At 46.8% G+C, this 24,532-nt stretch overlaps 1 protein-coding gene across 1 annotated transcript; it reads right to left on the bottom strand.

Moving 5' to 3' along the window:
* Window positions 1-5,889: 5,889 nt before the first annotated feature.
* cep63 (centrosomal protein 63) lies at window positions 5,890-24,199 on the bottom strand. The gene is made up of 14 exons (XM_039000717.1): window positions 24,101-24,199; window positions 23,533-23,619; window positions 23,225-23,402; window positions 21,172-21,267; window positions 20,195-20,317; window positions 19,184-19,297; window positions 18,701-18,880; window positions 17,553-17,797; window positions 16,638-16,740; window positions 13,791-13,988; window positions 11,892-11,978; window positions 11,413-11,615; window positions 10,894-11,266; window positions 5,890-9,380 (listed from the first exon to the last, which is right to left on the bottom strand). The coding sequence occupies exons 2-14, from the start codon at window positions 23,598-23,600 to the stop codon at window positions 9,213-9,215; spliced, it is 2,136 nt and encodes a 711-aa protein (XP_038856645.1). The 5' UTR covers window positions 23,601-23,619; window positions 24,101-24,199; the 3' UTR covers window positions 5,890-9,212.
* Between the last annotated feature and the right edge of the window lie 333 nt (window positions 24,200-24,532).

Here is a 24,532-nt window from a genome sequence, read left to right as displayed (position 1 = left end):
ATGGAGGTAGAATAAGTCAGGATGGGTGGAGGGGCTTGTGTTTGATGGAGGTAGAATAAGTCAGGATTGGTGGAGGGGCTTGTGTTTGATGGAGGTAGAATAAGTCAGGATTGGTGGAGGGGCTTGTGTTTGATGGAGGTAGAATAAGTCAGGATTGGTGGAGGGGCTTGTGTTTGATGGAGGTAGAATAAGTCAGGATGGGTGGAGGGGCTTGTGTTTGATGGAGGTAGAATAAGTCAGGATGGGTGGAGGGGCTTGTGTTTGATGGAGGTAGAATAAGTCAGGATGGGTGGAGGGGCTTGTGTTTGATGGAGGTAGAATAAGTCAGGATTGGTGGAGGGGCTTGTGTTTGATGTATAAGGGGTGTTGGTATGTTGTATACTGTACAGGAAAACAGCTACGGTCACTGAGAAAACCATTTTAAGTAGGAATATCCCTGTAGTCAGGAAGGGTACAACTTCTATACCATTATACAGCGCCTTCATAAAGTATTTACACCCCTTGACTGTTTCCACATGTTGTTGTGTTATAGCCTGAATTTAAAATGGATTACATTGAGATGTTGTGTCATTGATCTACACACAATACCCCAACATGTCAAAGTGGAATTATGTTTTCAGAAATGTTAACAAAATGAATACAAATAAGAAATTCTGAAATGTCTTAAGTCAATAAGTATTCAACCCCTTACGGAAAGCCTAAATACGTTTAGGAGTACAAATTTGCTTAACAAGTCACATAATAAATTGCATGGACTCACTCTGTGTGTATTAATAGTGTTTAACATGATGTTTGAATGACTGTACCCAACACATACATTTATCTGTAAGGTCCCTCAGTCGAGCAGTGCATTTCAAAACATAGATTCAACCACATTCAGCCTCACACCTGTTGGTAGAAGAAAAAAAAGCAGACATTGAATATCCCTTTGAGCATGGGGACGTTATTAATTACACGTTGGATTGTGTATCAATACACCCAGTCACTACAAAGATACAGGCGTCCTTCCTAACTCAGTTGCCGGAGAGGAAGGAAACCACTCAGGGATTTCACCATGAAGCCATTGGTGACTTTAAAACAGTTACATAGTTTAATGGCTGTGATAGCAAAAAACTGAGGATGGATCAACAACATTGTAGTTAATCCACAATACTAACCTAAATGACAGAGGGAAAAGAAGGAAGCCTGTACAGAATGAAAAACATTCCAAAACATACATCTTGTTTTCAATAAGGCACATAAAATAAAACGGCAAAACATTTGGCAAAGAAATTAACTTTATGTCCTGAATACAAAGCGCTATGTTTGGGTCAAATCCAACATGACACATCACTGAGTACCACTCTTCATATTTTCAACCATGGCAGTGGCTGCATCATGTTATGGGTATGCTTGACATTGGCAAAGACTAGGGGTGTTTTTTAGGATAAAAATAAACGGAATAGAGCTAAGCACAGGTAAAATCCAGGAGGAAAACATGGTCCAGTCTGCTTCCCAACAGACACTGGAAGACAAATTCACCTTTCAGCAGGTCAACTACCTAAAACACAAGGCTAAATCTACACTGGAGTTGCTTACCAAAACGACACTGCATGTTCCTGAGTGGCCGTGTTACAGTTTTGACTTAAATTGGTTTGAAAATCTATGGCAAGACATGAAAATGTCTGTCTAGCAATGATCAACAACCAATTTTGTCAGAGCTTGAAGATTTTTGAAAATAATAATGGGTAAATGCAACCCTACAAAGTATTGACTTAGGTGTGTGAATACTTATGTAAATGGGACATTTCAGTTTCAATAATTTTTCAAAAATGTTTTCACTTTGTCATAACGGGGTATTGTGTACAGATAGGTAAAGAGAAAACAAAATATATTTAATCCATTTTGAATTCAGGCTGTAACAAAATAAAATGTGGAATAGGTCAAGGGGTATGAATCATTTCTCAAGGCACTGTAAATCCCATAAGAACGCATTGCTCACAGTAGGACCTAAGGACGTCTCAAAACTCTCATTAAACTAGAGATCAAAGTAGGACCTGAGGACGTCTCAAAACTCTCATTAAACTAGAGATCAAAGTAGGACCTGAGGACGTCTCAAAACTCTCATTAAACTAGAGATCAAAGTAGGACCTGAGGACGTCTCAAAACTCTCATTAAACTAGAGATCAAAGTAGGACCTGAGGACGTCTCAAAACTCTCATTAAACTAGAGATTAAAGTAGGACCTGAGGACGTCTCAAAACTCTCATTAAACTAGAGATCAAAGTAGGACCTGAGGACGTCTCAAAACTCTCATTAAACTAGAGATTAAAGTAGGACCTGAGGACGTCTCAAAACTCTCATTAAACTAGAGATCAAAGTAGGACCTGAGGACGTCTCAAAACTCTCATTAAACTAGAGATCAAAGAATACAAGTAGGGTTGCAAAATTCCATTAACTTTCCCAGAATGCAGTTTTTCCAGAAGTTCTGGTGGCCAGATTCCCATATTTCCTGCTCATTCCCTCGTAAATAAAGGAGGCTGAAGAAATTTGGCTTGGCCTCTAAAACCCTCACAAACTTTTACAGATGCACAATTGAGAGCATCCTGTCGGGCTGAATCACCGACTGGTACGGCAACTGCACTGCCCACAACCGCAGGGCTCTCCAGAGGGTAGTGAGGTCTGCCCAACACATCACCGGAGGCAAACTACCTACCCTCCAGGACACCTACACCACCCGATGTCAAAGGAAGGTCAAAGAGATCATCAAGGACAACAACCACCCGAGTCACTGCCTGTTCACCCCGCTATCATCCAGAAGGCGAGGTCAGTACAGGTGCATCAAAGCTGGCACCGAGAGACTGAAAAACAGCTTCTATCTCAAGGCCATCAGACTGTTAAATATCCATCCCTAGCCGGCTTCCACCCGGTTACTCAACCCTGCACCTTAGAGGCTGTTGCCCCATATACATAGACATGGAATCACTGGCCACTATAATAATGTTGAAATAATGTTTACATACTGCTTTACTCATCTCATATGTATTTACTGTATTCTATTCTACTGTATTTTAGTCAATGCCACTCTGACATTGCTCATCCTAATATTTATATATTTCTTAATTCCATTATTTTACTTTTAGATTTGTGTATTGTTGTGAATTGTTAGATACTACTGCACTGTTGGAGCTAGGAACACAAGCATTTCGCTACTCTCGCAATAACATCTGCAAAATATGCGTACGTGACCAATAAAATTTGATGAGTGGTTGGGTTATTTATAGCCCAACAAAAGGTACATTTTCTTATCCAGTAGTAAACTCAACTGATCAACTGTGTCTGTACGCATGTCTGTGTCTGTCCTACGCTGATTCAGACCTCACTATGTTACAAACAGCTGTGAGAGGAGAGTGTTTTACCAGACTCAATTATCATCCTGACTGAGAGAAATGTACTCACCAGAACACTAAATATGTTCCAGACTTCATTGACGTCAGGAATCTCAGCTACGACTGACGCAAGCAGTCCAGAAACAGCTACGGTATGGTATGAGAAGCAAAGTGAAGCAAAGCCAGGTTGTGTGCAATAACATTTACCAGGTCTGTACTTTATGGGCCCGATTTAGACTTGACATAAGTTGATTTGATATAGACTAAAGTTTAAAAAAAAAACTAAAATGGACTTGTGTCCATGTTTTATTTCCTTAAGTCAGTGTGGAGTCTACTTACTTCCAGTCTGAATCTGGCCTTAAATGTCTAAACAAATAAGCAATTTAACATTTTAAAATTTAAACCCCCCAAAAAAACTACGGAAGTCAATGAGGAAAAGAGGAATCTGTGATGCAATGGAAGTCAATGAGGAATCTGTGATGCAATGTCAGTCACTCAGTAATGCAGTTAGAAACTGGAGCAGAGACCAATGACTGCAAAGACTTGAAAGCGGCATGAACGCCGATGTTACCAGGGAAACCTGTAGCTTCAAATGACCTGTCAACATCATGTGTACATACAGCAGGTTACTGTATCCCTGTAGCAAACCATATGTAGCTGTCTGTCATCATAGCAATGGCATTGCTCTTCCCTGGGGAATCCTCACCCGGCATGAGTTCAAAAGAGCAACTGTGTAACAGCGCCCTCTGCTGGTGGCTTTCAGAAGGGCAGTTCAGTTCAGCTTACTGCGGTCCAATGACTTGCTGCTTGCTTATTGTTATACAGCAAGAACACTGTCCCAGTCCGGAGTACCCCAGCTAGCACTAACACTACAAAGTTGAATGAACACATTTTGTTTTGATTTACTATTTGCTCTATTGTAGCCCGAGTGCCTGTCTGTTTCTGTTCCCTTGCCAACTCCTTATGGACAGCTTGGCAGGGCAATGAATGACTCTCTGTCAATGAAAAGAGAGTAGAAACAGACAGGCATACAGGCTCGTTCTATTGCATCTTTAGTCACGTTGAAGCTATACCATATTCTTCCTTTAGGTAGCTAGGTCATGGAACTACTGAAATGTTGAAGCTATATCATATTCTTCCTTTAGGTAGCTAGGTCATGGAACTACTGAAATGTTGAAGCTAAATCCTATCTTCCTTTAGGTAGCTAGGTCATGGAACTACTGAAATGTTGAAGCTAAATCCTATCTTCCTTTAGGTAGCTAGGTCATGGAACTACTGAAATGTTGAAGCTAAATCCAATCTTATTTTAGGTAGCTAGGTCATGGAACTACTGAAATGTTGAAGCTAAATCCAATCTTATTTTAGGTAGCTAGGTCATGGAACTACTGTGATCTGCGTCTTTATCTTTTGTATCTTAACCAGAAATCCGTAGGCAGGTCGTAAAATTAGGCTTAGCTAATTCTTCCCTTACTCCAGGCCCCTTGAAAGAATCCTCATCCGTCAAAACCCTTTGTGCGTCCAACCCTATTCCCTATATAGTGCACTACTTTAGACCAGAGCCCTATGGAACCCTATTCCCTATATAGGGCACTACTTTTGACCAGAGCCCTATGGAACCCTATTCCCTATATAGTGCACTACTTTAGACCAGAGCCCTATGGAACCCTATTCCCTATATAGTGCACTACTTTAGACCAGAGCCCTATGGAACCCTATTCCCTATATAGGGCACTACTTTTGACCAGAGCCCTATGGAACCCTATTCCCTATATAGTGCACTACTTTAGACCAGAGCCCTATGGAACCCTATATAGGGCACTACTTTTGACCCTACGGAACTAAAATAGGGAATAGGGTGCCATTTGGGACGTAGGCCCTCGCTCTCCTCTACTTCAGCATAGAGAGTAGCTAGCAAGAGGTTTGCTCTGCCAAATTCCACTCTCCAGTTTGTTGGGCCTAACAGCCCCAGTAACCACAGTTACTAAATACCAATATGTAAAACCTCTGGAATGAAGACTGAAGCAATACATATTTACCTAACACACACACGTCCCGAATCCACAGAAAGGATGGAACAGAAAACACATAACAATACATTCCTCAAACACATTTTACATTTATTTAGTATATTAATATTTTGTCTTTATTTCATTCCCACAAACACCCGGGTACTAAATGGCACCCTATTCCCCTTATAGTGCACTACTTTTAACCAGAGTGCTATGGGCCTTGTTTGTGTGTGTTGTGGGAAAGGGTCGGGATGAGAACCAAGGAGACCCCTCCCTCCCTCCGTTCTACCATGTTATCCCTCTACTGAGAGATGGAGTGGGACCTTGTGGAATCCTCACAGAGAGGATGACAGCTTTTCGCACTAACAGATTATTTTTTATTCTCTCTCCCTCTCTCTGGGAGGGATGCAGTCACACCTTCACCCTGAGGAGCGAGACCCCACCCACACTCTGCTGGCTGAGAGAGAAGATGTACCTTGTTCTCGTCAACAAGTGAGGACAGCATCTGAGCCATTGGAGAATGAAGTTTTAAATATTTAAAATATATATTTCTATGTTTACAAACATAGTTACATTCCATCTTGGGTGTTTGGATGACATCACAGGAGGCAAACTGTCAATAAAAACAAAGACTGCAAACAGCACCGCCAAAATACATTCCACATCCACACAAAAACAAGACGCTCAAACGGGTACAAAAGGAAAGAGATTGTCAAGGAGAAATCTAAGCACCACTAACTTGGCTTAGCAATACAGTACGTTTCTAAAGTGCTTTACAGGCGCTAACTCACACCACGACACTGTAGAGTTGAGTCAGTGGGCTCAGAGACACACCTAAACCACCCTGGACTAAATCACACACATTAACTCACCAACAGACTGTCACCAGTCGCATGTACAGCGTATCTTTCCAACAGGTCCGTCTGTAGAGACACACAGAGCCAGAGAACTGCCACACCAATACTCCTAGAACTAGAGAAACCTGGACTCTGTTGGTGGTCAGTCAGTCAGTCAGTGGCACATATCTGGTGACGACTCCAGAGGTGAGCTGTCTGTCTGGTCAGTCACTGACCGCTCCAGAGGTGAGCTGGATGTTCAAGAGGGATAAGGTTAGGAGGTGTCTGGATGGTCAGGAGGGTTAGGAGGTGTCTGGACGGTCAGGAGTGTTAGGAGGTGTCTGGATGGTCAGGAGGGTTAGGAGGTGTCTGGATGGTCAGGGGGGTTAGGAGGTGTCTGGATGGTCAGGAGGGTTAGGAGGTGTCTGGATGGTCAGGAGGGTCAGGAGGTGTCTGGATGGTCAGGAGGGTTAGGAGGTGTCTGGATGGTCAGGAGGTGTCTGGATGGCCAGGAGGGTTAGGAGGTGTCTGGATGGCCAGGAGGTGTCTGGATGGTCAGGAGGGTTAGGAGGTGTCTGGATGGTCAGGAGGGTTAGGAGGTGTCTGGATGGTCAGGAGGTGTCTGGATGGTCAGGAGGTGTCTGGATGGTCAGGAGGGTAGGAGGTGTCTGGATGGTCAGGAGGGTTAGGAGGTGTCTGGATGGTCAGGAGGGTTAGGAGGTGTCTGGATGGTTAGGAGGGTTAGGAGGTGTCTGGATGGTCAGGAGGTGTCTGGATGGTCAGGAGGGTTAGGAGGTGTCTGGATGGCCAGGAGGGTTAGGAGGTGTCTGGATGGCCAGGAGGGTTAGGAGGTGTCTGGATGGCCAGGAGGTGTCTGGATGGTCAGGAGGGTTAGGAGGTGTCTGGATGGTTAGGTTAGGAGGTGTCTGGATGGTCAGGAGGTGTCTGGATGGTCAGGAGGGTTTGGAGGTGTCTGGATGGTCAGGAGGGTTAAGAGGTGTCTGGATGGTCAGGAGGGTTAAGAGGTGTCTGGATGGCCAGGAGGGTTAGGAGGTGTCTGGATGGCCAGGAGGGTTAGGAGGTGTCTGGATGGTCAGGAGGGTTAGGAGGTGTCTGGATGGCCAGGGGGGGTTAGGAGGTGTCTGGATGGTCAGGAAGGTTAGGAGGTGTCTGGATGGTCAGGAAGGTTAGGAGGTGTCTGGATGGTCAGGAGGGTTAGGAGGTGTCTGGATGGTCAGGAGGGATAGGAGGTGTCTGGATGGTTAGGAGGGTTAGGAGGTGTCTGGATGGTCAGGAGGGTTAGGAGGTGTCTGGATGGTCAGGAGGGTTAGGAGGTGTCTGGATGGTCAGGAGGAGTCTGGATGGCCAGGAGGAGTCTGGATGGTCAGGAGGGTTAAGGTTAGGAGGTGTCTGGATGGTCAGGAGGGTTAGGAGGTGTCTGGATGACCAGGAGGTGTCTGGATGGTCAGGAGGGTTAGGAGGTGTCTGGATGGTCAGGAGGGTTAGGAGGTGTCTGGATGGCCAGGAGGGTTAGGAGGTGTCTGGATGGTCAGGAGGTGTCTGGGTGGTCAAGAGGGTTAGGAGGTGTCTGGATGGTCAGGAGGGTTAGGAGGTGTCTGGATGGCCAGGAGGGTTAGGAGGTGTCTGGATGGCCAGGAGGGTCAGGTGGTGTCTGGATGGTTAGGAGGTGTCTGGATGGTCAGGAGGTGTCTGGATGGCCAGGAGGGTTAGGAGGTGTCTGGATGGCCAGGAGGGTTAGGAGGTGTCTGGATGGCCAGGGGGGTTAGGAGGTGTCTGGATGGTCAGGAGGTGTCTGGATGGTCAGGAGGGTTAGGAGGTGTCTGGATGGTTAGGAGGGTTAGGAGGTGTCTGGATGGTCAGGAGGAGTCTGGATGGCCAGGAGGGTTAGGAGGTGTCTGGATGACCAGGAGGTGTCTGGATGGTCAGGAGGGTTAGGAGGTGTCTGGGTGGTCAGGAGGGTTAGGAGGTGTCTGGATGGCCAGGAGGGTTAGGAGGTGTCTGGATGGTCAGGAGGTGTCTGGGCGGTCAGGAGGGTTAGGAGGTGTCTGGATGGTCAGGAGGGTTAGGAGGTGTCTGGATGGCCAGGAGGGTTAGGAGGTGTCTGGATGGCCAGGAGGGTTAGGAGGTGTCTGGATGGTCAGGAGGGTTAGGAGGTGTCTGGATGACCAGGAGGTGTCTGGATGGTCAGGAGGGTTAGGAGGTGTCTGGGTGGTCAGGAGGGTTAGGAGGTGTCTGGATGGCCAGGAGGGTTAGGAGGTGTCTGGATGGTCAGGAGGTGTCTGGGCGGTCAGGAGGGTTAGGAGGTGTCTGGATGGTCAGGAGGGTTAGGAGGTGTCTGGATGGCCAGGAGGGTTAGGAGGTGTCTGGATGGCCAGGAGGGTTAGGAGGTGTCTGGATGGCCAGGAGGGTTAGGAGGTGTCTGGATGGCCAGGAGGGTTAGGAGGTGTCTGGATGGCCAGGAGGTGTCTGGATGGTCAGGAGGGTTAGGAGGTGTCTGGATGGCCAGGAGGGTTAGGAGGTGTCTGGATGGTCAGGAGGTGTCTGGATGGTCAGGAGGTGTCTGGATGGTCAGGAGGGTTAGGAGGTGTCTGGATGGCCAGGAGGTGTCTGGACGGTCAGGAGGGTTAGGAGGTGTCTGGATGGCCAGGAGGGTTAGGAGGTGTCTGGATGGCCAGGAGGGTTAGGAGGTGTCTGGATGGCCAGGAGGTGTCTGGACGGTCAGGAGGGTTAGGAGGTGTCTGGATGGCCAGGAGGGTTAGGAGGTGTCTGGATGGCCAGGAGGGTTAGGAGGTGTCTGGATGGTCAGGAGGGTTAGGAGGTGTCTGGATGGCCAGGAGGGTTAGGAGGTGTCTGGATGGTCAGGAGGGTTAGGAGGTGTCTGGATGGCCAGGAGGGTTAGGAGGTGTCTGGATGGTCAGGAGGGTTAGGAGGTGTCTGGATGGTCAGGAGGGTTAGGAGGTGTCTGGATGGTCAGGAGGGTTAGGAGGCGTCTGGATGGCCCAGGTATTTAGAAACGGTCCTGACATTGTCCTGTCTCATGCCCTGGATGTGAGCGTCTAGTCTCTGGAGTAGCTCCTGGGAGCGCAGGTTCTCCTCCTCCAGGTACCGGGACGCCACCGAGCCAGCAGGGGAAGCCACACAGCGCTCCTGGAGAACAGGAGGTATTAGACACTATAAGTTGCACAATTCCGGTAACTTTCCCCAAATTACCAGTTTTTTAAATATTTTTTTTTAGAAATCAACGGTTGGAAGTTTCCAGGAATCTGGAGGGAATAAGCAGGAAATACAGAATCCTCCGACTGGGATTTCTGGGAAACTTGGGAATTTGGAGAAAGTTAGTGGAGATTTGAAACCCTAGACACAGTATTATATTGCCGTACTAACTGAAGACTGAACTGGTCCTCAGAAAGGCCAAGTTAGTGGAGATTTGAAACCCTAGACACAGTATTATATTGCCGTACTAACTGAAGACTGATCTGGTCCTCAGAAAGGCCATGTTCTGAAACAATTATATCCTGGTTTTTCCCCCCAATACTCAAAATCTGCCTGTTATTATCATGATCAACTTTGACTAACATCACATTATATTCTACTCCTCACTATACCAGCATTATTCTCCTAGTCGCTTAACATTAGTCTCTTAACGTTAGTCTCCTAGTCGCTTAACGTTAGTCTCCTAGTCGCTTAACATTAGTCTCCTAGTCGCTTGACCTTAGTCTCCTAGTCGCTTGACCTTAGTCTCCTAGTCGCTTGACCTTAGTCTCTTAGTCGCTTAACGTTAGTCTCCTAGTCGCTTAACGTTAGTCTCCTAGTTGCTTAACGTTAGTCTCTTAACGTTAGTCTCCTAGTCTCTTAACGTTAGTCTCTTAGTCGCTTAACGTTAGTCTCCTAGTCGCTTAACGTTAGTCTCCTAGTCGCTTAACGTTAGTCTCCTAGTCGCTTAACGTTAGTCTCCTATAGTCTCCTAGTTACTTAACGTTAGTCTCCTAGTCTCTTAACGTTAGTCTCTTAGTCGCTTAACGTTAGTCTCCTAGTCTCTTAACGTTAGTCTCTTAGTCGCTTAACGTTAGTCTCCTAGTCTCTTAACGTTAGTCTCTTAGTCGCTTAACGTTAGTCTCCTAGTCACTTAACGTTAGTCTCCTAGTTGCTTAACGTTAGTCTCTTAACGTTAGTCTCCTAGTCTCTTAACGTTAGTCTCTTAGTCGCTTAACGTTAGTCTCCTAGTCGCTTAACGTTAGTCTCCTAGTCGCTTAACGTTAGTCTCCTAGTCGCTTAACGTTAGTCTCCTAGTCGCTTAACGTTAGTCTCCTAGTCGCTTAACGTTAGTCTCCTATAGTCTCCTAGTTACTTAACGTTAGTCTCCTAGTCTCTTAACGTTAGTCTCTTAGTCGCTTAACGTTAGTCTCCTAGTCTCTTAACGTTAGTCTCTTAGTCGCTTAACGTTAGTCTCCTATAGTCTCCTAGTCGCTTAACAACTGCACTTGTCTTCTCTTACGGACTTTTTTGACAGCTGCTTTACTGAGGAAAAGTCTGTAAGTGTCTCTGGATAAGAGCGTCTGCTAAATGACTAACATGTTTCTAAACAGAGCAGCTGTATATAGTAACCACATGAGTCTGGCAGAGTGAGTGTACCTAAATCGTCACTGACAGGTAGCCTCACCATGTTTAGTATGTCTTGACTGGCCTGCAGGTGTAGAGCCTCCTCTGAATTGGACAACTGGCCCTCAGCACCACCAGGTACAGAGACAGGTAGAGGTGCAGGTCCATTAGGAACACAGACAACGGCTGAGGCTGTCCCCCGGGCTAGTCTGCTTTCTCTACAGGACGAGGAGGAGGAGGAAGAGGAGGATGAGATGGGCCTGTGGTCCAGGGTCTGGCCGTGGTGTCTGTGAGGTGAGGATGAGGAGGAGAGGGCCTCCAGCTGTTGGAGGAGGCGCTGGATCTCCTCTTCGTAGTGTGAGGTGTTCTTCTGCATCCTAGCCTCCATGGCTAACATCTCCTCTCTGTGTCTCTGCTGCAGTTCCTCTGCACTCCTACAGCAGGAACAACACCGAGGTTCACTAAACATTAGCGGAGAACACAAATCATATTCACCAGGCTTTGTGTGACCTGAGTGAGACTGCAGTGTGTGTGTGTGTGTGTGTGTGTGTGTGTGTGTATACTGTCTACTGTAGCCTACCCGTCCTGTGCTTGTCGTGGACCGGCCCTGGACTGGTTGTGTAGCAGGGATCTGTCTAGCTTGTCCTGCCAGGTCTGTGTAGAGGCCTCCAGGCGAGCTCTCACCTCCGCTAGCTCCTGTCTCATCTGCCTGTTCTCCTGCTCCAAGCTACTCAGAGATGATACATAGCTCTCTCTCAGAGAGGCCAGGCAGGGGTCCCCTTTCTGTAGTGGGGGGGGGGGGGGGAACAGACGGAGATGGAGGGGTGAAGGAGAAAGAGAGAGAGATTGAAAAAGAGGGCAAGAGAGAGTTAATGAACAGCTGAGGCTTCACTCCTACAGCACTCCTATCCTCCAACTGGGATTTCTGGGAAAAGTGGGAATTTGGAGAAAGTTAGTGGAGATTTGAAACCCTAGACACAGTATTATATTGCCGTACTAACTGAAGACTGAACAGGAGACTGGTCCTAAGAAGTAGAAGAAGTATAACTCAGTCCAGACCTTAGTAGACTTCGACTCCACACTTTCCAGCAGATCATTCAGATGTTGGTTCTCGATCCTCAGAGTTTCCAGCTGCACCTGAGTCACCTGGATGGAACAGAGTAGCAGAGCCACTGGCATAAGTAGGACTTGGCGATATGGCCAAAATATCATATCACACTATTTTTTTTCTTTCACATTTTTGGATGGTATTTGATGTTTTTTTTTTAAATTTAATAACATTTCTAAATGTGATTTATGAGTAGTGCATTACCTCAGGGTGGCAACACATATATTCTAAGTGATTTCAAATGGGTCTTTTCTTTCTTTCTCCATTCAGATTGTTTTCTACTGTTCGATTCAACTTCAACCTCAAATGATTTCCATCCATTTCCTGCAGAGATCATTTCCACACTGCCACGTGCCTGCACAATATGGGCAAAGCTGTATTAGCTAGCTACGTTTGCGCCGACTCTGTACATTTATTAGCTAGCTCTAAACAGCTAACGAGAGATTAGCATTAGCGGCTAACACGATTTAGCTAAAAACTTGCTAAACAAAAGACAAACTAGCTGTTCGCAGATGTAATAAAGATAAAACTAATATTATATAATGCTTGTGGAGTGATGCATGTGCTGCATTGACCATGCAGACTGAACACAAGTGGTCTCTTGGTCGAGCAACAGCAAATGCGCACCTGACAGGCGGCAGAGCTAGGTCTGTGCGGAAAGCGGAATGGAGAGAAAGGGAGATTTCAAAAAAGCTTTTGACTCAATTTTGCTCGAGGGTCTGCTATACAAATTGATGGAAAGTGGTGTTGGGGGGAAAACATATGACATTATAAAATCCATTAAAAAACAAGTGAGCGGTTCAAATTGGCAAAAAAAACAAACACAGATTTCTATCCACAGGGACGTGGGGTGAGACAGCTTAAGCCCCACCCTCTTCAACATATATATCAATGAATTGGCGAGGGCACTAGAACAGTCTGCAGCACCCGGCCTCACCCTACTAGAATCTGAAGTCAAATGTCTACTGTTTGCTGATGATCTGGTGCTTCTGTCACCAACCAAGGAGGGCCTACAGCAGCACCTAGATCTTCTGCACACATTCTGTCAGACCTGGGCCCTGACAGTAAATCTCAGTAAGACCAAAATAATGGTGTTCCACAAAAGGTCCAGTTGCCAGGACCACAAATACAAATTACATCTAGACACCATTGCCTTAGAGGACACAAGGCACTATACCCACCTCGGCCTAAACATCAGCGCCACAGGTAACTTCCACAAAGCTGTGAACGATGTGAGAGACAAGGCAAGAAGGGCATTCTATGCCATCAAAAGGAACATAAAATTCGACATACCAATTAGGATCTGGCCATAAATACTTGAATCAGTTATAGAACCCATTGCCCTTTATGGTTGTGAGGTCTGGGGTCCGCTCACCAACCAAGAATTCACAAAATGGGACAAACACCAAATGAACACTCTGCATGCAGAACTCTGCAAAAACATCTGTGTACAATTTGGCCCTCAACAGAGAGTACACAGTGGCAGAATAGCTGACCACTGTGACTGACTCAAAATTAAGGAAAGCTTTTGACTATATAGACTCAGTGAGCATGGTCTTGCTATTGAGAAAGGCCGTCGGAGGCAGACCTGGCTCTCAAGAGAAGACAGGCTATGTGCAGACAGTAGCTCCATCATTTGCTCAGATGCTAACACTACTGCCACCTTATGGACTGAAGTGAAGTTAGTTTAAGAGTGTAACCAGAGATCACTAGTCCACAATAGCTTGCAATTTACAGGCTAATGATTTCTATAGACAGCCCCCCTTGGTAGAACGTTTAAGAGGAATGTTACTATGAGTTATAATTGTATGCAATCTTTCCTTTAAGACTCCTGCCCTGGTGGACCTCACCTTGAGCTCAGCCGCCCGGCGCTCTGCCCTCTCCACCTCGCCACTTAGCTGGCGCTCCACGCTGGAGGCGGAGCCACTGAGGGTGGCGATGGTGATGTCACGCTGGTGCAGCTCATTGGTCATCTGGGACACCTCCTTCCTCATGCTCTCCACCTCCCAGCAGCGCGTCTGCTCCGCCCTCGCCAGCTCCTCGCGCAGCTATAATAGAATGGAATGTAAAATAGAGCTGTCCTGTCGTTATGTACTCATTAAACATCCTGGTATTGCCCACCTATTGGCCAACCACTGAAAACGACCACCGCATGCTACAACTGGTTGACTCATGACTTAAGACAATGTTATTGAAAGCTTTGATAGAGGCTAAGTACAGGTAAATATTTGTTTAATACTCCTTTCTGGCGGAGCTTCAGCACGGAACAGGACTGAGTTTGTCCCGTGGAGCTTCAGCACGGAACAGGACTGAGTTTGTCCGGTGGAGCTTCAGCACGGAACAGGGCTGAGTTTGCCCGGTGGAGCTTCAGCACGGAACAGGGTTGAGTTTGTCCGGTGGAGCTTCAGCACGGAACAGGACTGAGTTTGTCCGGTGGAGCTTCAGCACGGAACAGGGTTGAGTTTGTCCCGTGGAGCTTCAGCACGGAACAGGGTTGAGTTTGTCCGGTGGAGCTTCAGCACGGAACAGGGTTGAGTTTGTCCCGTGGAGCTTCAGCACGGAACAGGACTGAGTTTGTCCCGTGGAGCTTCAGCACGGAACAGGACTGAGTTTGTCCGGTGGAGCTTCAGCACGGAACAGGGTTGAGTTTGTCCGGTGGAGCTTCAGCACGGAACAGGGCTGAGTTTGTCCGGTGGAGTTTCAGCACGGAACAGGGTTGAGTTTGTCCGGTGGAGCTTCAGCACGGAACAGGGTTGAGTTTGTCCGGTGGAGCTTCAGCACGGAACAGGGCTGAGTTTGTCCGGTGGAGCTTCAGCACGGAACAGGGCTGAGTTTGTCCGGTGGAGCTTCAGCACGGAACAGGGCTGAGTTTGTCCGGTGGAGCTTCAGCACGGAACAGGGTTGAGTTTGTCCGGTGGAGCTTCAGCACGGAACAGAGTTGAGTTTGTCCGGTGGAGCTTCAGCACGGAACAGGGCTGAGTTTGTCCGGTGGAGCTTCAGCACGGAACAGGATTGAGTTTGTCCGGTGGAGCTTCAGCACGGAACAGGACTGAGTTTGTCCGGTGGAGCTTCAGCACGAAACAGGGTTGAGTTTGTCCGGTGGAGCTTCAGCACGGAACAGGACTGAGTTTGTCCGGTGGAGCTTCAGCACGAAACAGGGTTGAGTTTGTCCGGTGGAGCTTCAGCACGGAACAGGACTGAGTTTGTCCGGTGGAGCTTCAGCACGGAACAGGGTTGAGTTTGTCCGGTGGAGCTTCAGCACGGAACAGGGCTGAGTTTGTCCGGTGGAGCTTCAGCACGGAACAATTCTCTTGTAGTGTGCGATGTGCGATGTACAACGACAACGAACAGTGATCAGCCATTAAGATGATGACGTTGTATCGCATCACCCAGAAGGTGTAGACTCTGGAGCAGGAGCCAGGACTACTACAGGTATGTGTTTGTACAAAATGTATTGGACTAGATATTTACACTCTGTATGGCAAGAGTGAATGTCTGCCTGAAAACATTTGAGGCTGCTTTTTGCCACAGCTCGTTGTAGCTACGTTAACAATGTAATCACATCATTGTTTTAGAGAGACAGCGTGGTGGCATGGAGAATCCTCACGACCAACTGAAGAGTGTGACCCTCCGTCTCTGCCACATCATTTGGTATACGCACCACTACGTTGGCAAGACAACAAGACGACAGGAAAGACGTTGTTTCATGTGAGAGGCTCAGCGACGTTAGGACTTACCCGTTTCACCTCAGATACAGAGCCTCCTCTGACCCCACTGTGGGACCCTGGTCCATGTCACTTACCTGTTTCACCTCAGTTTACAGAGCCTCCTCTGACCCCACTGTGGGACCCTGGTCCATGTCACTTACCTGTTTCACTTCAGATACAGAGCCTCCTCTGACCCCACTGTGGGACCCTGGTCCATGTCACTTACCTGTTTCACCTCAGTTTACAGAGCCTCCTCTGACCCCACTGTGGGACCCTGGTCCATGTCACTTACCTGTTTCACCTCAGATACAGAGCCTCCTCTGACCCCACTGTGGGACCCTGGTCCATGTCACTTACCTGTTTCACCTCAGTTTACAGAGCCTCCTCTGACCCCACTGTGGGACCCTGGTCCATGTCACTTACCTGTTTCACCTCAGTTTACAGAGCCTCCTCTGACCCCACTGTGGGACCCTGGTCCATGTCACTTACCTGTTTCACTTCAGTTACAGAGCCTCCTCTGACCCCACTGTGGGACCCTGGTCCATGTCACTTACCTGTTTCACCTCAGATACAGAGCCTCCTCTCATCCATGTCACTTACCTGTTTCACCTCAGATACAGAGCCTCCTCTGACCCCACTGTGGGACCCTGGTCCATGTCACTTACCTGTTTCACCTCAGATACAGAGCCTCCTCTGACCCCACTGTGGGACCCTGGTCCATGTCACTTACCTGTTTCACCTCAGATACAGAGCCTCCTCTGACCCCACTGTGGGACCCTGGTCCATGTCACTTACCTGTTTCACCTCAGATACAGAGCCTCCTCTGACCCCACTGTGGGACCCTGGTCCATGTCACTTACCTGTTTCACCTCAGATACAGAGCCTCCTCTGACCCCACTGTGGGACCCTGGTCCATGTCACTTACCTGTTTCACCTCAGATACAGAGCCTCCTCTGACCCCACTGTGGGACCCTGGTCCATGTCACTTACCCGTTTCACCTCAGTTACAGAGCGACTCCTCTCTTCCTTGATATGCTTTAGCTCCGTTTCTCTCGTGACCAACTCTCCTCTCTGTCTACTCATAGTCTCCAGTCTGAGGAGAGAAGACATTTTTCACTATGGGCACTATCGTTTTTGTAAAAACATCAAATTGTGATGCATATAAACTGATACCAGGCTGCAGTATGATGACAAGCCGATGCTGTTCCTTCATCAACCAAACAGTCAACCATTTAGTTACAGTCAACCAGACAATCATTTAGTCACAGTCAGCCAGACAGCCAGTCAGTCAACCAGTCAGTCAACCAACCAGTCAGACAGTCAGCCAACCATTCAGCCATTTAGTCATACAGTAAACCAGACAGCCAGTCAGTCAACCAACCAGTCAGACAGTCAGCCAACCAGTCAGTCATTTAGTCACAGTAAACCAGTCAACCAGTCAGTCAACCAACCAGTCAGACAGTCAGCCAACCAGTCAACCATTTAGTCACAGTCAACCAGACAGCCAGTCAGTCAACCAGCCAGTCAGCCAACAAGTCAGTCATTTAGGCACAGTCAGCCAGCCAGTCAGCCAACAAGTCAGTCATTTAGTCACAGTAAACCAGACAGCCAGTCAGTCAACCAGTCAGTCAACCAACCAGTCAGACAGTCAGCCAACCAGTCAACCATTTAGTCACAGTCAACTAGACAGCCAGTCAGTCAACCAGTCAATCAACCAGTCAATCATTTAGTCACAGTCAACCAGACAGCCAGTCAGTCAACCAGCCAGTCAGCCAACAAGTCAGTCATTTAGTCACAGTCAACCAGACAGCCAGTCAGTCAACCAGCCAGTCAGCCAACAAGTCAGTAATTTAGTCACAGTCAACCAGACAGCCAGTCAGTCAACCAACCAGTCAGTCAGATCACCTGTCTCTGAGTCTGGCTAGATCAGTCTTCAGGTGGACCTCACAGGCCTGGGCAGAGTGTAGCTTGGTAGTAGTCTTCTCTAGGTCCTGTCTGAGGAGCTGTAGTCCTGAGCCACCTCTCTCCTGGGCTCCTAGACACTCCTCTAGAGACCGGATGACTTGTTCTTTAGCCTGCAGGGCCCTGGTCAGCTTGGACAGGTCATTACAGAACTGCTGCTTCTGGCCCTCATTCTCCTCTGTCAGCACCTGCAGGGGGAGCAGAGTGAACCCACAGTCTATGAATCAGTCTATAACACCAAACCCACTGTCTATGAGCCAGTCTATAACACCAAACCCACAGTCTATAAGCCAGTCTATAACACAAAACCCACAGTCTATGAATCAGTCTACAACACCAAACCCACAGTCTATAAGCCAGTCTATAACACCAAACCCACAGTCTATAAGCCAGTCTATGAATTAGTCTACAACACCAAACCCACAGTCTATAAGCCAGTCTACAACACCAAACCCACAGTCTATAAGCCAGTCTATGGTTCAGTCTACAACACCAAACCCACAGTCTATAAGCCAGTCTATGAATCAGTCTATAACACCAAACCCACTGTCTATAAGCCAGTCTATGAATCAGTCTATAACACCAAACCCACAGTCTATGAATCAGTCTACAACACCAAACCCACAGTCTATGAGCCAGTCTATGAATCAGTCTATAACACCAAACCCATAGTCTATAAGCCAGTCTATAACACCAAACCCACAGTCTATAAGCCAGTCTATGAATCAGTCTATAACACCAAACCCACAGTCTATAAGCCAGTCTATGAATCAGTCTATAACACCAAACCCACAGTCTATAACACCAAACCCATAGTCTATAAGCCAGTCTATAAGCCATGGTCTAATACCATGTGTTTTTCATTCACACCAATCAGCAGTGTCTTTGGTTTACAACAACCGTCCATTTCACACCACTGTCTCACCTCGTCGTCTATTCCTGACTGTAACATCAACTGTGCCAATCACAGAGACCTGCACCTGGCTGGCACTGACTGTCTATTTCAAGAAAACGGTCCGTCTCAGGTCTGCCACCAGGCACCGGGTTCCCCATCCCTCCCTCCCTCCCTCCTCTCTCCTCCAGGTTCCTACATGCGGTCCCCTCCTGGGCTCTCCCCTCAGCTGCTCCTGGAGGTGTCTGAGTCGTTCCAGCTCCAGTTCCTGGGAGTGCAGTGTATCCTGGGCCCTCTCCAACTGACCCCTCAGCCTCTGCAGATCTGCCTGCCCGGCACGCCCTCCTCCTGGGTCCTGTAGCCACGCTGCTCCCTGGGACTGGAGGAGGAGGTACAGCAGAGTTATCACATGACTGTGTAGCTCATTACAGGATATTTTGAAAGTGGGGGGGGAGGGGGGTAATTTTCCTATAAAGTCTTAAGGCTCCTTAATTCTAATGTCAACAGTAGTCTTCAGTGTTCATATATGTAGAATAAAGGTAAATGTCTCGATGAGACAGGTGATGACAGAAGATTAGAGGGGAATCAGCTTCAAGGTCACAATCCTGTAAATTGTGATGTAAAACTATCTGTCCATATTTGTACAACACAACATATAGTAAAGTCCCTGGTTGCTAGTAACCTTCATATTAGTGAACTGCTCGGCCAGACCCTTCCTCTGCGTCTCCAGGGAAGACACCTGCTTCTGGTACTGCATCCTCTGGTTCTCCCACTCTGCTGACCGCTGACGGAACTCCTGATCAACACAACACGGAGGTCAGGGGTCAACACAACACAGAGGTCAGGGGGTCAACACAACACAGAGGTCAGGGGGTCAACACAACACAGAGGTCAGGGGGTCAACACAACACGGAGGTCAGGGGATGAACACAACACAGAGGTCAGGGGTCAACACAACACAGAGGTCAGGGGGTCAACACAACACGGAGGTCAGGGATGAACACAACACAGAGGTCAGGGGGTCAACACAACACAGAGGTCAGGGGGTCAACACAACACAGAGGTCAGGGGTCAACACAACACAGAGGTCAGGGGGTCAACACAACACGGAGGTCAGGGGATGAACACAACACAGAGGTCAGGGGTCAACACAACACAGAGGTCAGGGGTCAACACAACACAGAGGTCAGGGGGTCAACACAACACAGAGGTCAGGGGGTCAACACAACACAGAGGTCAGGGGGTCAACACAACACAGAGGTCAGGGGGTCAACACAACACAGAGGTCAGGGATGAACACAACACAGAGGTCAGGGATGAACACAACACAGAGGTCAGGGATGAACACAACACAGAGGTCAGGGGGTCAACACAACACAGAGGTCAGGGGATGAACACAACACAGAGGTCAGGGATGAACACAACACAGAGGTCAGGGATGAACACACAGCTAGGGACCAGCAGAGGGCGCCAAAAGGCAACATCCAGGGCAATATGTATCAAGCACCTCAAAGTAGTGCTGATCTGAGATCAGGTCCTTCTTGTCCAATATAATGTTATTCATTAGGATGTAAAAAAAAAAAGGTCCAACTGATGAGCACTCCTACTCTGACAAAAATGTCTAGATACTGTACGTCCCCAGGAGCACCGGTAACACTGGTCCATAGTTTCTGAGAGAAGAACCCTACCGTACCTCTATCTTTCCATTGAGGCGGGTCACCTCTGTCCGGTCCTCCTCGCGGCTCTTGGCTCCTTCACGAGACTCCTTCAGCTGTTTACTCTGAAGCTTCTGGTAGCTGTGCTTCAGCTTAGACAACTGGAGGGAGGGAGAGAAGAGACATGGGAATGGTGCGGCTTGAATCATGCAGCTCTCTGTACATACTAGACTGGGTTTCCCCTTTACTATGTAAGCACCTTGAGCATATGGAAAATGGCTATTATTGGTGCTCTAATCTCGAGTAAAGACAGACGGACGGACAGACAGACAGACAGACAGACAGACAGACAGACAGATAGGTAGACAGACTGACAGATAGGTAGACAGACTGACTGAGACTGACAGACAGACAGACTGACAGACAGACGGACAGACAGACTGACAGACAGACGGACAGACTGACAGAGAGGTCGGCTGACTGACAGATAGGTAGACAGACTGACGGACAGACGTACAGACTGACAGATAGATAGTCAGACAGACTGACAGGTAGACAGACTGACTGAGACTGACAGACAGACTGAGACTGACAGACAGACGGACAGACTGACAGAGAGGTCGGCTGACTGACAGATAGGTAGACAGACTGACGGACAGACGGACAGACTGACAGATAGATAGTCAGGCGGACTGTACAGATAGGTAGACAGACGGACAGACAGACTGACAGATAGTCAGACGGACTGTACAGATACGTAGACAGACTGACAGATAGGTAGACAGACTGACTGACAGACGAACAGACTGACAGATAGATAGTCAGACGGACTGTACAGATACGTAGACAGACTGACAGATAGATAGACAGACTGACAGATAGATAGTCAGATGGACTGTACAGATAGGTAGACAGACTGACTGACTGACAGACGGACAGACTGACAGGTACGTAGACAGACTGACGGACAGACTGACACCGTCTTTGTGTTGCACTAAAGCGGTCGCTAACGTACCTCATCTTTGACACGCTGCAGTTGTTCCTCATATTTAATGACCAGCTCTTGCTTCCCTGTCTGGACCTCATTTAGCTGCTTGCGGAGCAACCCCACCTGTGGGCAGGTAAACGGGCAATAAGGTCTAGTGTCAAGAGAAACCGGTAGGCGGGCTGCATTCGTAGCTACAAAACACACTTTAGGAACAAACACTGTCATGCAGAAATGCATGTTAAATTAAAAAAAAAAAAAATTTTTTTTTTTTTGGTAGACACAGAATTGTTCCAATGTTGTGTCTGATGTATCGGATCCATCTCTAGTGTAAGTTCTCAGCAACAACATGACAGCCTTTGCAGTTCATTCCATTAGCGTGCTTCATTTGGACGATTATCATTCAAGCTCAGTTTTAGGCCCCGCACTTGTAGTTGATGGAGACTGACGGAAAGCTGAACGCTCACATTACATGCAGCAGAAAAGCTTGCCTCACACATACGGTTGCAAAAATCTGATAACATTCCTCAAATTTGCAGCTTTTCCAGAAATCCTGTTTGAAGGTTTCCTATGTATTTTTTATTTGTTTTTGCTTATTCCTTCCTAATTACAATAATCTTCTAAACAGGATTTCTAGAAAACTGGAGAATTTGGGGAAAGTCAAGAGAGTTTTGCAATCCTACTTCCGCATAGCTTCTCGGACTAGTTCACCTGCATCAGCTCTTTCTCCACTACCACTTTCAACATCCGACAGCCAGTGTTCTGCAGGTCTAACAGTGAAACTATAGCCACTGTCACTTTGTACATCTTCAACAGGGTATAAAAGGCAAGGAGTGAGACATCAGGAGTTAAAACAGAGATTATATATGCTGCCTTCAGAAAGTATCCATACCCCTTTACTTTTTCCCACATTTTGTTGTGTTACATCCTGAATTTAAAATACATTAAATTGAGATGTTGTAAATGATCTACACACAATACCCAATAATGTCAAAGTGGAATTATGTTTTTTTTTTTTTTACAAAATAATTTAAAAAATGCAAAGCTGAAATGTCTTGAGTCATTAAGTATCAACCCCTTTATTATGGCAAGCCTAAATAAGTTCAGGAGTAAAAATGTGGTTAACAAGTCACATAATAAGTTGTATGGACAATAATAGTGTTTAACATGATTGAGACACGGATTGAGACAACGGATTGTGTATGTGTGCCATTCAGAGAGTAAATGGGAAAGACAAAAGATTTAAGTGCCTTTGAACGGGGTATGGTAGTAGGTGCCAGGCACAACAGTTTCCCGTGTGTATCAAGAATGGTCCACCACCCAAAGGACATTCAGCCAACTTGACACAACTGTGGAAAGCATTGGAGTCAACATGGACCAGCATCCCTGTGGAATGCTTTCGACATCTTGTAAAGTCCACGACCGAACGAATTGAGGCTGTTTTGAGGGCAAGGAGGGGTGCAACTCAATATTAGGAAGGTGTTCCTAATGTTTAGTAAACTCAGTGTATTATACAAGAGACAAAATTCACAAATTCAACAGCACCACGGCAGAGTCATGTCTTAAGTGTAAAACAATGACTCAATAATCCATGCATTCTGGGAATGCTATAATGTCCAAAAGTTATTGGCGGATTTAGAAAATTGGCTGTCAGAAGTATTACAATGTAAATTCACTTTGAATCCGTCTGTTTGCATATTTATCAAGACATGGCATGTGAGGGTGCAGTGAGATACCTGATGGGTTGTGCAATACTTTTCTTGTTAATCCTCTTGAAAAAAGGTATACTTAAAACTGGAAATGAACCAATCCTCCATTGTTAACAAAATGGAAAGGTCAAATGCTTTATTATCTTAAAATTGAAAGTGCGTGGGCGACATAGAGAAACAAGATGGTGCAGTTTGAGGCAACGTGGCAAAAAGTGATGCGGCGCTGGAGATGGGGGTGTGAGCAGGGTGAGTCTGGGGATGGGTGATGTCGTTGTCTGCATTTGTATAATGTTGTTTGTATGTGTTTTTGTATTGTTTGAAAATAAATACAAATCGTACAGTAACAACAACAATATATCTATGCACAACTGTACCTCTGAGTTCTTTTGGTCTATGAGATTTCTGGCTGAGAGGAGCTCCTCTTCTCCGCTGTGCAGACGCAGCTCCATGGCATGGATCTCTGCCTCCCACTCTGTCCTCTTATGGTTCACCATGATGTCTATCTGTCTCATCAGCTCCTGCAGCTCGGGCTCACAGGACGTCAGGACAGAGCTGGAAGAACGCAGCAGGACAACATTTATTTTCTGAAATGCTGAGGTCTTTAAAAATATATATATAGATATCTTCCAATGCATAGTTACTCCTATTAGAACTAAAGATAGCTGCTCGTATCTGCTCTCACCTCACGTCATGGTCTTGCAGAGATCCCAAAAAGGCATCCATCTCGAGTAATTGGCTTCTAACCGGCATCCACTTAGCTACATGGTCTCTGTAAATAAAACAATGAATGTATGACTCATGATTAGGACTGGGAAGCTACTTTGAAATTCACTTACATGAGCGAAAGTTAGATAGCTAACAGTTAGCAGTCCATCATCAGTACTGTCTGCAGAGTGTTTTGATCATGCAGACCACTACGCCAGCTTGTCAACAAACTTGTTAGCCAACCAGATTGTATCTACATTTATTGACTGTCAGCTAGCTAGCTTGCCAGACAATGCAGCTTTTTTTGCACTAGTTAACGTTAGCTAGCTAAGTAAATCAAGGACAGGATAACATTACATTCGCTTGTTAGCTACTAACGAGCTAGCAACTTGGTTAGCTAGCTAACGGTTGATGACAAAGCTATAGACACTAAACTAGCTATGAATTGAACGTGTATGCGTAGTCAAACATCCATGTAAATAGGATATTAGATTAATTTGCTGAAACGTACACGTGAACCATGAGATAATCAACATTATACTCACAGGAATAGCAAGGCCTCGTAACGTTAGATAGCAGCTAGTGAGCTCTAGCTAACAACTGCTGTGTTTACAGTCCGTTTCCCCGCAGGGCATTCTGGGATATAACAACTTTTTTTTCCTAGCCGAAATAGCTAACGTTTGTCCACCAAAAAGTCCCCTTTTACCAATAATTACGTTAGCTAGCTATCTCTGGTAGGAAAGTTAGCTAGCTACAGTAGCTAGTTTGCTACCCAAGTTGTGAGTTGTAACGTTAGCTATGCTGGCATGTAAGCTAACCGTAACGTATGTGATAACGTTAGCTAAGTTAGTTAGCTAGCCAGCAAAGGCGCAAACGGTTCGGTAACACATTAGTCCATCCTCAAACAAGCAATGCAACATGTAATTTGCTAGTTACCTGGCGCATTATAAATACTTTATATACTCGGAATTGTAGAT

The sequence above is a fragment of the Salvelinus namaycush genome, chromosome 9 (genome assembly GCF_016432855.1).
Source record: "Salvelinus namaycush isolate Seneca chromosome 9, SaNama_1.0, whole genome shotgun sequence".
Lineage (NCBI taxonomy): Eukaryota > Metazoa > Chordata > Actinopteri > Salmoniformes > Salmonidae > Salvelinus > Salvelinus namaycush.
This window is presented reverse-complemented; position numbering and strand designations above follow the sequence as displayed.

Bases quoted from the DNA above. Each gene is read 5' to 3' on its own strand.
- cep63 (XM_039000717.1), bottom strand. From the start codon at position 23,600: ATGCCGGTTAGAAGCCAATTACTCGAGATGGATGCCTTTTTGGGATCT. The intron at 20,318-21,171 runs GTACGTTAGCGA...CCCTCCCTCCAG, and splicing joins TGCAGCGTGTCAAAGATGAG to TTGTCTAAGCTGAAGCACAG. The intron at 13,989-16,637 runs GTAAGTGACATG...ATTCTATTATAG, and splicing joins CTGTAACTGAGGTGAAACGG to CTGCGCGAGGAGCTGGCGAG.